The 14,285-nt window shown below is 26.1% G+C and overlaps 1 protein-coding gene across 2 annotated transcripts in view; it reads left to right on the forward strand.

The window, feature by feature from the left end:
* LOC123263475 (protein tyrosine phosphatase type IVA 1) overlaps nt 1-14,285 on the forward strand; it is a 39,281-nt gene that overhangs the window by 24,047 nt on the left and 949 nt on the right. For both annotated transcript variants that reach the window (XM_044726261.1, XM_044726262.1), the window contains exons 2-5: nt 6,501-6,878; nt 11,318-11,911; nt 12,289-12,420; nt 13,956-14,122. In XM_044726261.1, the coding sequence (XP_044582196.1) occupies nt 11,795-11,911; nt 12,289-12,420; nt 13,956-14,122 (416 nt within the window). In that variant the 5' untranslated portion in view covers nt 6,501-6,878; nt 11,318-11,794. The remainder of the gene's footprint in view (nt 1-6,500; nt 6,879-11,317; nt 11,912-12,288; nt 12,421-13,955; nt 14,123-14,285) is intronic.

Consider the following 14,285-nt stretch of genomic DNA (forward strand, 5'->3'; position numbering starts at 1 on the left):
TATTGTTATTATTGTGGATGCAACATGATCATCTGACCAAGCACGCGGATATGTCTCACTGCCAATATCGTCAAATAAATTTAACTGTTTTTATTTTATAATGGATTATCTGCATTATTAACTTTTATGATCTTTTAAATTTATTTATTTAAATTAATCGCTTCTCATTTTTCATTTTGAATTGTTATTATTATCATTGTCATTGTCAAAAAAGTCAATTGAAAGACATATTTTGACGTTGACGACAATAATAATAATAATAATAATAATAATAATAATAATAATAATAAATTTCAAATCTTTAAAATTTTTTTTAATCAATATTTATTATTATTATTTTAATAAATTATAGGATTAATGTTGATAAATTAATAATAAATAATTAATATTATTAAATTAATTAATCATAGGACCGTTCATTCAATAATAATGATAATAATAATAATAATAATAATAATAATAATAATAATAATAATACATTTCAAATCTCTTAAATTTTTTTTAATCAATATTTATTATTATTATTTTAATAAATTATAAGATTAATATTAATAAATTAATAATAAAAAATTAATATAATTATTAATAAATAATTAATATTATTGAATTAATAAATAATAGTACTGTTTACTCAGTAATAATAATAATAATAATAATAATAATAATTTTCAAATCTCTTAATTTTTTTTAATCAATATTTATTATTATTATTATTATTATTGAATAAACGGTCCTATGATTTATTAATTTGACCTAGAAAATATCAAAACAAATTAAGAATTAGTTACAGTATATGAAAATTAGTACAGAACAATTTATTTATATTCATACTCACATATAATATTAATCCATACATATACATCATAAATCATAGTAGATTACCTTGAGATCAAGGGCAGTCGAAAAATATTGCACTTTTTCTGGCATTTTAAATTCTCAGTAAAAATTTTAGATAAATTTATTTCCTAATGCACTTATTACCTCGCTAATTTTATTACTGCAGTTACGAAAAAGTAGCATGTTCATTTCGTAGCTAATAATTATTTTTAGTACTTACATTCTTTTTTTATCATGAAAAATAACAAATTAATTTTTTACCAATCACTCAGCTATAAATACTTTTTAAAAGCTTTACATAATTACATAATTTTTCGACGTCAAACACAAATGACTACTTTGATTTTTTAAACGTTTGAATCGCGTGGTGAAATTATTTATAACTCAAACTTGTAAAAAAACGGTAATACAGTTCTTTAAAAAACTAGAAAATTTAATTATAAATTATCTAAAATTTAGTTGATTAAAAAAAAATATTGCAATAATATATTGACCAAAAACACTAATTCTTTTTTATTATCAATGTAAACTCTATAATTTTTTCTTAATATTTAAATTATATTAATATAAATATTTATTTGAACCTTATTTAAATAATATTCAAGTTTTTTATGACATAAATAATTCAAGAAGATCAAGTTTAATTTATAAAAACAACTATTTATTCAATTTTTTTTCTCAACAACTTTAATAAATAATAACCAAGACTGTAAACTGAATTCTTTATTTCTTTTTTTCAACAAAAACTAAAAAAAATTAAATCACAAGAATTATTTTTAATAATTAAATTTTTTTGGATCAAGAAAAAAAGTTTTTAATTAAAATTTTTCTGCTTGATTTAAAATCAAATTAATTTTTTTTGAATGTATTATAATTTACTTTTAAATTAAAGAATTTTTATTTATAAATTTTCAATATATTTTCCATAAAAAATTATAATCATTATAAATTAACAACCAATTCCAATTTTTCTCAGACTCGCAGCAAAATAAATCAGATTTCAAACTAAATTCTAAACTATAAATAAAATTTTCCACTTTCTAGTTGCGAGTACAACAATAGAAGTTCATTAAAAACACTATCGGAAGACTAGAAGACTATAAGCCAGACTTACACTCGATAGAGCGCGATTATTAATGCTAATGATAAAATTATCCGTGTCCAGGAGTAGAGACCATCAAGGAAGAAGTTGTGGCAGTAAATGCTATAAAAAATGGATCATCATTGACCAAGTTGATATCGATTTGATCTTGGACTTGCAAAAATACATCTACTTACGTACAATGTACAATGAAGATAAATTTATAAGCAGGCTGTGCAATAATACGTATTGTTGAGTATCAACAATTTAGATTATTTTTCAGTATCTTATTTATCATATCCGTCAGCAAGCAGTCAACTATGACGCATTATGTAAACTCAGCATAGTACTCAACACGCGAATACAGCCAACAAACCTGCCTGACTTAACTTTATTTACTTACTTATATTACCAACTTTACAAGGATTCTTGTATTATCCAACATCCAACAACGCGTGTTTTGTCTCGACTAATATTATTTATGTACATGACTAAAGATATCGTGAGATTTATTGTTTTTGGCAAAATACCCTACCGAAAAATCAATTTTTAACACGCTTTTATTAGCTTCGCTTCTATCTATCTATCTATGTATCCAACGGAATCTTTGAACTCGATTTTCGGGCTCTTCAAAGCTTCAGATTAAATAAAAAGTTTGCACAATTCTCAAAGAACGATGACAATACAATAATTTGATAAGTTTGTCTCATTATTCTAACCAGGATCTTCAAGATTAGTGGTTTTTTTATATCTAAAGACACGGTAGTGTTTTGCGCTAAGTACTAACAAGTGTACTAATCCACAGAAAAAGAAATCCGAACAAAAACAGTTTCACTGTAAAAAAATCGCGCCAAGTCCACGTTCATAAGACTATTAAGAAAAAAAAATTTTTTTTTTCTTTACAAAAAGATATAAAATAGAAAAATTAAAAAATCCAAGTAACCGATATGATTGTATATGATTTTCGGAAATTAAAAAAAATTTTGTTGTAAATTTAAAAATTAAGAAAAAAATTTTGGAACGTATTTAGTGTGCGTCATTGTGTATTTCAATTTTTAAAGTCCTAGTAAATAGATTTTACGAATTTCATTAAAAGTAAAATATTTTGCAACCACGCACACTAAATACGTTCCAAAATTTTTTCTTAATTTTTAAATTTACAACAAAATTTTTTTTAATTTCCGAAAATCATATACAATCATATCGGTTACTTGGATTTTTTAATTTTTCTATTTTATATCTTTTTGTAAAGAAAAAAAAAAAATTTTTTTTTTCTTAATAGTCTTATGAACGTGGACTTGGCGCGATTTTTTTACAGTGAAACTGTTTTTGTTCGGATTTCAGTATTTTTTGTAATTATAATAAAAATTTGCAATTAGTACTAACTTAAATCTCAAGTTGGCTGCATTTTTGATAGCAAACTATCCTCTTGAAGCTACAGTTTATGCAAAAATAATTGCAGCGCACCCTGGCGGGTGTAGATGCAAGCTGTGAAATTTATTTTTTTAACTGTAGTTTCCCATGTATTGGAGAATTACCATGCATTCTCGAATTACTTAGTCTGTGGCATGTCACTTTTTACATCGAAAAAAAGTCAGGATCGAAATTTTTGAGCTTGCTATAGTTTGTGCTGATAAGATTTAATAATTTCAAGTAAATTAATGGTTATAATTGAATATAATTAATTGATATCAGTAAAATAAAGTATGAATTACTGTTATAATATAAAATTTAGGAACAAGAAGTATCGTCGAATTAAATAAAACTTTGCAACCTCGAAATACCGTTCTGCTTACAGTAAACACACTCGGTAGTCTGGCGCTCCGTTTACAACGGATTTGAACGGAACTTGGCGCCAGATTCTACCGAATCTGTGGATTTACTTGAATTAAGTAAATAATTTTGAAGAACTTCATTTTTTTCACTTCATCTTACATTTGTATATAATATAACTCAATAAAAAATTAAACAATTAATTAATTAAAGGTTTACAAATAAATTTATTTTTAAATTTTTATGAAATACAGATAAATCATTTAATACAAAGAAATAATATAAAGTCATAATTTAACATTCGGCTGCCTAATTTTAAAACACAGTAACTGACAATTTTAAGATTTTTACAAATTTTTATTATTAAAAAAAAAGTTTGCCCGCCAAATTGATGAAAAATTTGATTTATGAATAGAAAATACTTGAATATAAATATTTTTAAGAACAAGTACTTGAAATTAAGGTCTAAAAGTTATAAGAAATGCAGCAATACTAAAAAAAATCAGGTACAAAAATTTTGCAGTTACTGTGTTTGCCGCATTGCTAATAGAAAATAATATTTTAAATGAGATCAAAATAAATAGAAAAATTAGAAGGGTTTACACTTTTTTCTCTCCCGCCCTCTATTGGACAAACGGAAGTATCTCTTTCATACTTGTACAATAAATGGAATCTTAAAATGCATATTATGTATAAATAAATGAAAATTTTCCAAAAAAGCGCTTCGCTCTTCAATAGATAATTCAATTATGAGCAAAATACGTTTGAAAATTAACTATCAACCGCTCTTAAACTAATTTTTCTTGAAAAAAAAAATTACTTGAATCAAATAAATAATTTTGAAGAACTTCATCTTCTTGATTTAAATAAAAAAAATTCTTAAGCTAAGAAATTTTATTTGATTCAAGAATTTTTCGTCTTGATTCAAATTAAATTTCTTTTTAGTGCATGCATAGGTTAATCTTCAAGACAAGCCTATGACTAAGGGCAGGATCAACCAAGGAATTTACTATGTTTTATAATTCACAAAAATTACAGTTTCAAATAGTAAAATTCACGCTTTGATGATCAATCGAATTAATAAATAGAAAATAAGCAATAGTTTAAAAAAATTAAAAACACTGTTTAATAAAAAACCAAACTTAAAAGTAGAAAATAATTTTAAATGAGTTTAAAATGAAAATAAAACGATTTTTTACAATAAAATTAATTTGTTTGTTAATCACTCTTATTTTAAAGTCAATGAAAATTATTTTCTATTTTTTAATTTGGTATTAAAGTGTTTTTTTTTTTTTTTATTTTTAAAGTACTGTTGAATAATTTTTTTAAAATTTATTTCGACAATATAAATTGATTTTTTTTATTAATTATAAATTTATTTGAAATTTTACGTAATTAAACTTGAAATTTGATAAGAAATAACATCACGTGGAACCAGAAAGTTACATAACGCAAATAAGGGATAATTGGTTGAAAGCTTTTGCGTACTTGGTTACGTTGCGCTAATTAATATATTGTATTAATTAACCTTCAACGGTGAACCTTGCCATTAATTAATTGTTTTGTTATTCATTAATAGTCATTTATAGCATTTATAAATTGTTTGTTTTTTTTTTTTGTCGTGTATTAATTGACTCCAATTATAATTAATGTGAAACTTATGGATGAACGGAAAAATAATGAAGAGCTATCTTCATGAAGTTTGTTTGAGAATATTGACCTAGACATTCTTGTGGGCTTCAATTGTAACATGTACTGTAAAAGAGCAGTAACTGCGAGCCAAAAGTCTGCTATCGCGGAAATTGACTGACGGGAAACTCCTTGAATTCGTTGTTTAAACTTGCTCGTTTTGGCAAGCTTACAGTTAGTATTAACTGTTATCTTTATTAATAGAAAAAAGATGGTAGGAAAATTTTTTTGCAATTATTTTAATATTTTATTGTAAATTATGATTGATTTTTTATTTTCAGTAATTAGAATTTTGAAAAAAAATTTTTTTTCAAAATTCTATTTAATGAAAATAAAGAATTGAAAAAAAAAAATAAGATTTGTTTAAGAAAAATTAATAAAAAAATGTTTTTGCAATTTGTTTGATATTTTATTGTAAATTATGATTGATTTTTTATTTTTTTTTTTTTAAATAGAATTTTTAATTTAAAAATAAAAAATTTTTTTGTATTAATAGTTTTTAAAGAAATGAAGAATTGAAAAAAAAAATTAACAAAAAATTTTTTTTAGTAAAATTAACTAATTGATTTATTTTAACAAAATTGATAATTTGAAGATTAATTTTAAAAAAATATACTTTTAATAATTCTCAGAAAAATTTTCTCAATAAAAAAAATTTTTGAACCAACCACAGCTTAATTTTTATTATAAAATAATTTTTTCTAAAGAAAAATAATGATAAAAAAAAACATAATTATTTAAAATAATTATTTAGTTATGGAGGATAATATTTATAGACATTAAAAATTTGGCAAAGGATTCAAGTTGGCGCCGGTATAAAATAGCCGCTCTATACAATAGTCTTCTTCTCCCCCCTGAATATAAAATCTATTTATAAATAAACGATTTTATTTTTGTATCAGGAAAGAAAGATCTGACAGTTGAAGAAGATTAATCGCGTAAATTATTGACTAATTTAACAATTTTTATAAAAATATTTGCAACCGGTGACGAAGGTAGTGGGTTCGAATCCCAGCTTGGGTAAATTACAGTCCCTGAATTAAAAACATTCTTCCAAATAAATTTTCGAAAGTTAATCATTCCGGACAAGCAATCTAATGATTTTTAATTTTGCTTTCAGTTTCCTGGTGAGTGCATCCTCACATACATGGAGTTTCAGCTGGATAGCGCGGAATACTGCCAGGCTCAACACAAATAGAGAGACACGCCCCGTACGTCCTAACATCATTGACTAGATATTTTTTTTTTTTGAGGAACGGGTTAATACGAAGAAAAGTTTGAGAGAGCGAAAGAAGAAACGAGTGAGAACATCGGATTACGACATTAAGTATTTAGATCACGATCAGAGAGCCTGTTAAGTAAATCACAACTAGTCATCACTGCAAGAAATAGTTAACAAATTTATTATATTAGATAAATTTTAAATCTTCATTGTCATATGCAGACTTCGTAGTTACTGCGTGCGCTTTGTCATTGAGAAGCGCCCAGTGCCAAATAGGTAATTGCTTTTTTTATTATTTTATATATTATATATTCTTCTCTGTTTATCATTGTCGCTGTTCTTTTAATTATTATCTTCTTTTATAGTCAGAATAAAATTTTTTAATAAGTAATTACATTTTTTATGGCACTTATAAAAATTTTTAATTCATCATTAAATTTTTATAAAAATTTGTGAGGATCTTAGTAATTTTTTAGTTTTATAGTCGATAAAACTTTAAAGTGTAACAATGATATTTAAAAAAATTTTTTTTAAGTTCTTTAATAATAGTACTAGAAATCTAGCAGTCACTATGTGACTTTCGTGACTTGTAAGCAATAAATTAATGAAATTTTGTTTGCTTTATTAAATAATTACTTTTGTTAAATTGCACTGTACTTTCTTAAATATTAGAAATTTGAATAGCGCACTACGCGCGCGCCTAAATTTTAACCAATAATGAATAGGGACCGAGCACTAACTGTAGAGGCAGCACATCTGTCGGAAGTTGCGCGCCCTGGTGTTTAACAAAAGCACTAAATAGGCAAAAAGTATTACAATAGCTTATGTATTTTTTTACTAAATAATAGAAAAAACAATAAAATATGCTTTTTGACCAGTATGAATCGGTCGTATTTGAAGCAAAAACAATTCAGAAGGTAAAAAAAAAACTTTAGGCCGTGTATATTAAATATGATAAAAGAAATTCAGCACTATTAAGTCAAATAGCCATGTAAACATAGTCTCCAAAGTTCAATTCCGCCTCTAAACACGTCATATGGCTGTCATTTTTCTATGAAAAATTTCTCGGCTTCGCCTCGGCCAACAATTACATGTGATCTGAGGCTTTTCTTATTTTCCTTCCCAAGGGGTGTAATATACTATTACGTTTTCATTCGGTAAAACTACGAAAATAGTATATTACACCCCTTGGGAAGGAAAATAAGAAAAGCCTCAGATCACATGGCCGAGGCGAAGCCGAGGTCAACAAACATGTGATCTGAGGTTTTCTTTTTTACTTCCCAAGGGCTGTATAATATTTTTTTTTGCCCTCCGGGCGGAAAGTGGCAACTTTCGTCCCGCTGCGCTAAACAAAGTTGCCGCTTTCCGCCTTCGTCGAGCAAAAAAATAGTATACACTCCACGGGAAGTAAATAAGAAAGCCTCAGATCACATGTTTGTCAACCTCGGCTTCGCCTCGGCCGACAATTACATGTGATCTGAGACATTTCTTACTTTACTTCCCTAGGTGTGTAATATACTATTTTGTCCGAGGAAGGAGGAAAGCGGCAACTTTGTTTAGCGCAGTGAGACCAAAGTTGCCACTTTCCGCCCAGAGGGCAAAATTTTGCCCTCCGGGCGGAAAGTGGCAACTTTCGTCCCGCTGCGCTAAACTAAGTTGCCGCTTTCCGCCTTCGTCGGACAAAAAAATAGTATACACTCCACGGGAAGTAAATAAGAAAGCCTCAGATCACATGTTTGTTGACCTCGGCTTCGCCTCGGCCAACAATTACATGTGATCTGAGACATTTCTTACTTTACTTCCCTAGGTGTGTAATATACTATTTTTGTCCGAGGAAGGAGGAAAGCGGCAACTTTGTTTAGCGCAGCGGGACCAAAGTTGCCACTTTCCGCCCAGAGGACAAAAAAAATTTTTTTTGTATTTTTCGTCAATTATTCTTGTAGGAAATTTAATTCTCTACAAAAAAGTACTGAGGTAGTTTTTTCGTAATCCTAACAAGTAAAAAGTTATTAAGCTTTAAATACTCGCAATAAAAGAAAATTCAATCAGATATGATTTTAGAATCCACGTTGTATCACATTTTCTGTTTCAAAGTATTTGTTTATGTAATTTATATTTTTTTCTTAAAAACATGGTATACAGTCTGATATCGGTAATTCAGTCTGGACCAGTGACAACAAATGATAATTGAATATATCGGTTTGTTTATTTGAACCACATGTAAAATGCACTGAAGGAGATTACCAGACTTTGTAAATACTCTAACCACTGTTTAAAAAAATTAAACTAGATAATTCACTTTTAGCACTCTCTTGAGGCCTACATGAAGATATATAGTAAATTAAATTTTTTTTTATAATTAGTTTTTTACCCTAACCTGGCTGCATTTTAATAATTATGTCTTATAAGTAATATAAACTAAAATAAGAAATAACCAAAAAATTAAATAAGTCTCATAGATTATATTGGTTATATGTTTATTAGCAATTTCTTTATAGTCAAGCTTATTTACTTAAATATGTGATGACTCCTAAGATAAGGCAGTTTTACGCACGAACTCTACCTGTTTATTTATCATTTTTTTTTTTCAAAGATTAAATTTAAAAATAAAAGAATCAATTTACGAAGGATTTCTATTTACGTTCTCCTGCAAAGTTTCATGATTTTTCATTCGGTCAAAAAGCGTTTCAGCATCGTGTTCAAAATTTAAATATTCACCTGTCCTACATGTTCTTAAATAAAAAAATTAAATTCAGTATACATCCGGAAGGACTAGCTTGCTCTTGATTCAGATTCCGTAATAAAATTCAGGTTCAATTTTAAAAAATCATTATTCATAGGAAAAAATATCCAAATTGTAATGAGAAAAATTATTGATAATTCACAGTTAATACCTCACCAAAAGACATGTGTTAATGATATAAGAAACAGTCTACTTTGATAAATTTTGAAATAAATACATGCAGTTACCAAAAAAGTTTTCGAAAAGATGCTTTGAAACTATCTTCGTTCAAATTTTCTTTTGTGCGAGTATTTAAAGCTCAATAACTTTTTACTCGTTAAGATTACGAAGAAACTACCTCAAGACTTTTTTGTAGAGAATTAAATTTCCTACAAGAATAATTGACAAAAAATGCATAAAAAAATTTTTTTCGTAGTTTTACCGGATGAAAACGTAGTAAAATTTTTTTACGTGTTATTTACATGGGAAAATAAAAATTCATTGAGCTTCATGAAGAATTGAGTTATCAAGCTGCGCTTTGAAGAGAATTTTTTTTATACCGCAGAAAAGCTTTTAAGATGATAGGCAAAAAACTTTTTTTTTTGGACCACTCTAATATACATTCATATACATAAATATATGAAAAAATGATGTGGGTACTCAAATAAAAGGTATTGATGAGTGTAATATCGGGATGAGCTCATATCTTTAAAAGTGTCAATATTTCACAAGATACAAGGTCATTTCTTAATTATTGATATTTTTAAAGATGCAATCTCATCCCGATGTTACCTTCATCAAGAGCTTTCATTTGAGTACCCACATGCATTTTTTATATATTCTTCATTCTTCATATATACATATATATATAATATATATAAATATATGAAAAAATGATGTGGGTACTCAAATAAAAGGTCTCGATGAGTGTAATATCGGAATGAATTCATATCTTTAAAAATGTCAATATTTCACAAGATACAAGGTCATTTCTTAATTATGTTAAATTGCACTGTACTTTCTTAAATATTGACATTTTCAAAGGTATAAGCTCATCCCGATGTTATACACATCAAGACCTTTCATTTGAGTACCCACATGGAATTTTTTATATATTTCACATATATGGTATTTATGAAATATATATATATATATATATAATATATAAAAAATGGATGTGGGTACTCAAATGAAAGGTCTTGATGAGTGTAACATCAAGATGAGCTTATATCTTTAAAAATGTCAATATTTCACAAAATACAAGGTCATTTCTTAATTATTTATCTAGAGATATAGCATTTCCGAATGCAGCCCTAAATTCTTATCATAATAAATTGACTATCGGTGAGAATGATATGAAACCTTGAAAAAGTACAAATTCAAGTCAAGACCTTTGCAATAACACTAAATTTCACTAAAAAAAACCGATTTTATCATATGACTATCATGGACATAAAATTTTTCTTATTCTCTTAATAATATAGATCATCAAAAAGAATGTTTTTAAAATTTTTATTTTTAAATTTTTTATGCAAAAAAAAAATAAAGTAGTTGATTGCACAACTGAATTAGTAGAATTTTTTTTATTTTTAATAAATAAATTTCTAGTAAATAAAATTTTAATAAATTTTTAATGAACAAAATTTTAATCAATTTTTATTAAAAAAAAATGTTAATTCAAAATTTTTACGATAAAAAATAATAAATCTTAATTTATTCTTAATAATTTACTGTATTTAATTAATTATTAACTAATTATAGAGAACACAATGCGATCAATCATGTCAATATAATATCAAATCTAATTACCTGTGATACTGTCAACATGAATGCACTATTTACGGTGTATCTTGTCGATATTTTAACCCAATAAGCACTCGGTATTTAATTGCGAACAATATATAATTAAATTTAATGATAATTAAGCAAACTGACGTTAAACTGAATTATAAACTGAAACTAATATCAACTATGTTTCTTATTTTTGTTTCAGATAATCTTCCTAATAGCGCATATCACCGTCTAATGTAACGTAAATAGCAAGTTTAAGCGAATTTCGCACCCTTTTAAAACCCTTCCCGAGGTCTACATGTGAGAATCCATTGTTCTATCCTCTGTAAAAAAATAATTACTTTATTAAAAATTGGTTATTAGTTAAATTTAATTAAGATCAAGGAGAATTTTGTTAAACAAATAGCAATTATAAGACTGACATCTAATGGGCTAAATAGTTAATTCAGCCACGACACGGTGCAGTTAATATTTTGAACACACGGGAACCAGCTTCTTTTTTTTTTTTTTTTTTTTTTTTATTTATTAATTTTAATTTAACATCAAGTTCTGAAGAAGAAAAATAAGAAGAAAATATTCAAACAAACTAGGAATTTTATTTATATTTATTGTTAATTTTTTTTCTTCAGTTTATTCTGTAAGAAAAAAATAATTTTATACTCGTGTTGTTCAAAAGGAAATGAACAACATGAGAGTCAAGGATATCAGACCGGCACCTGCCGAAATTGAATACAAAAATATGAAATTCCTTATTACTGATCGGCCCAATGATCAGACTATTCTTACCTTTATTCAAGTAAGTTTTTATAATTTTTTTTTAATTATTTTAAAGGAACTGTGACTTAAAAACAATAAAAATTTTTTTTATTTAATTTAAATTAATTTAAATTTTATGGTTGGTTAATTTCAAAACAGTTTTTTTTTTAATTATTTTGAAGGAACTGTGACTTGAAAATAATTAAATATTTTTTTTATTTAATTAAAACTGTTTTAATTTTTATAGCTGGTCCATTTTATAACACTTTTTTTTTTTTATTTTACATGAAAAAAATTTACAATTTAAATTAATATGAAATTTTTATGTAAAGGAAAAAATGTATTGTTTGTAACAGTTCCTTTTATTTATTGTAATTTTAAAGAATATTTATTAATAAATGTTGTTTTATTTATTAGGAACTGAAGAAGCACAATGTAAAGGAGGTAGTGAGGGTCTGTGAACCAACGTACAAAGTCGAAGAGCTTAAATCTGAAGGAATAAATGTTTTGGATCTGGTTTTTGATGATGGCACATTCCCACCAAATGAGGTAATTTTTTTTTTATTAATTTTAATAAGAAAACAATTTTTTATGAGTTTCCAAAAACTTTTACAATTATTTTGAATGTATAATTTTTACGAGCAACCTTGCAGTCACTATGTAACTTGTGAACTATAAATAAATTAAATTTTGCGTTATACAAGAATTAATTTTGTTGAATTGCACTGTACTTTCTTAAATATTGACGTTTTTGAAAATATAAGCTCATCCCGATGTTACACTCATCAAGAGCTTTCATTTGAGTACCCACATGCATTTTTGTATATTTTTCATATATACATATATATGATATATATAAATATATGAAAAATTGATGTAGGTACTCAAATTAAAGGTCTCGATGAGTGTGATGTCGAGGTGAGCTTATATCTTTGAAAATGTCAGTAGTTCACAAGATACAAGGTCATTTCTTAGTTATTAACATTTTTAAAGATATAAGCTCATCTCGATGTTGCACTGATCAAGAGCTTTAATTTTAGTACCCACATGCATTTTGATATATTTTTCATATATACATATATATAATATATGTAAATATATGAAAAATTGATGTGGGTACTCAAATGAAAGGTCTCGATGAGTGTAACATGGGGATGAGCTTATATCTTTAAAAATGTCAATAGTTCACAAGATATTTGTTCAATTGAACTGTACTTTCTTAAATAATGACGTTTTTAAAGATATAAGCTCATTCCGACGTTACACTCATCAAAAGCTTTCATTTGAGTATCCACATGCATTTTCATATATTTTTCATGTATACATATATATAATATATATAAATATATGAAAAATTGATGTGGGTACTCAAATGAAAGGTCTCGAGGAGTGTAATGTCAGAGTGAGCTTATATCTTTAAAAATGTCAATATTTCACAAGATACAAGGTCATTTCTTAATTATTGATATTTTTTAAGATATAAGCTCATCCCGATGTTATACTCATCGAGACCTTTCATTTGAGTACCCACATGCATTTTGATATATTTTTCATATATTCATATATATAAATATATAAAATATATGAAAAATTGATGTGGGTACTCAAATGAAAGGTCTCGATGAGTGTAATATCAGGATGAGCTTATATCTTTAAAAATGTCAATAGTTCACAAGATACAAGGTCATTTCTTAATTATGTATCTAGAGATATAATATTTTTAAATGCAGCCTTAATACTTATCATAATAAATTGAATATCAGTGAAAACGATATGAAGCCTTGTAAAGGCACAAATTCAAATCAAAAACTTTGCAATTACACTAAATTTCACTAAATAAACCGATTTTATCAAATTACTATCCTGGATACAAAATTTTTCTTATCCTCTTAATAATATAGATTTTAATTATTTTTTTTACTTATTTGTTATGATTTTTATCACTATTTAAAAAAAAAAAAAAAAAAAACTAGAGTATAATTACAGTCTAATAACTTAAAAGTAAAATAATATTATAATTACTAAAAAAATACCAAAGATAAGAATATAAATACTGATTATTAATCTAATTAATGAATATGCAGGTGGTTGACGAGTGGTTCGAATTATTAAAAAACCGATTCCGAGAGACACCCGATGCATGTGTAGCGGTACACTGCGTTGCTGGACTAGGTCGAGCGCCTGTGTTAGTAGCACTTGCTCTAATTGAACTTGGACTCAAGTACGAGGATGCCGTTGCTCTTATCAGAGAGTACGTATACACATTTTTTTTCAATTACTCTAATTACTTGCTCTCAAATTGAATTAAATTTCCAACAATTACTGTTGATATTAATTTTTACTTCAATTTAATATTAATTTAATTTTTACTTCAATTTACACACCATCTAAATAAATTTAAAATTGAAAAAAAA

This window comes from Cotesia glomerata, linkage group LG4, assembly GCF_020080835.1.
Source record: "Cotesia glomerata isolate CgM1 linkage group LG4, MPM_Cglom_v2.3, whole genome shotgun sequence".
NCBI classification, from domain to species: Eukaryota; Metazoa; Arthropoda; class Insecta; order Hymenoptera; family Braconidae; genus Cotesia; species Cotesia glomerata.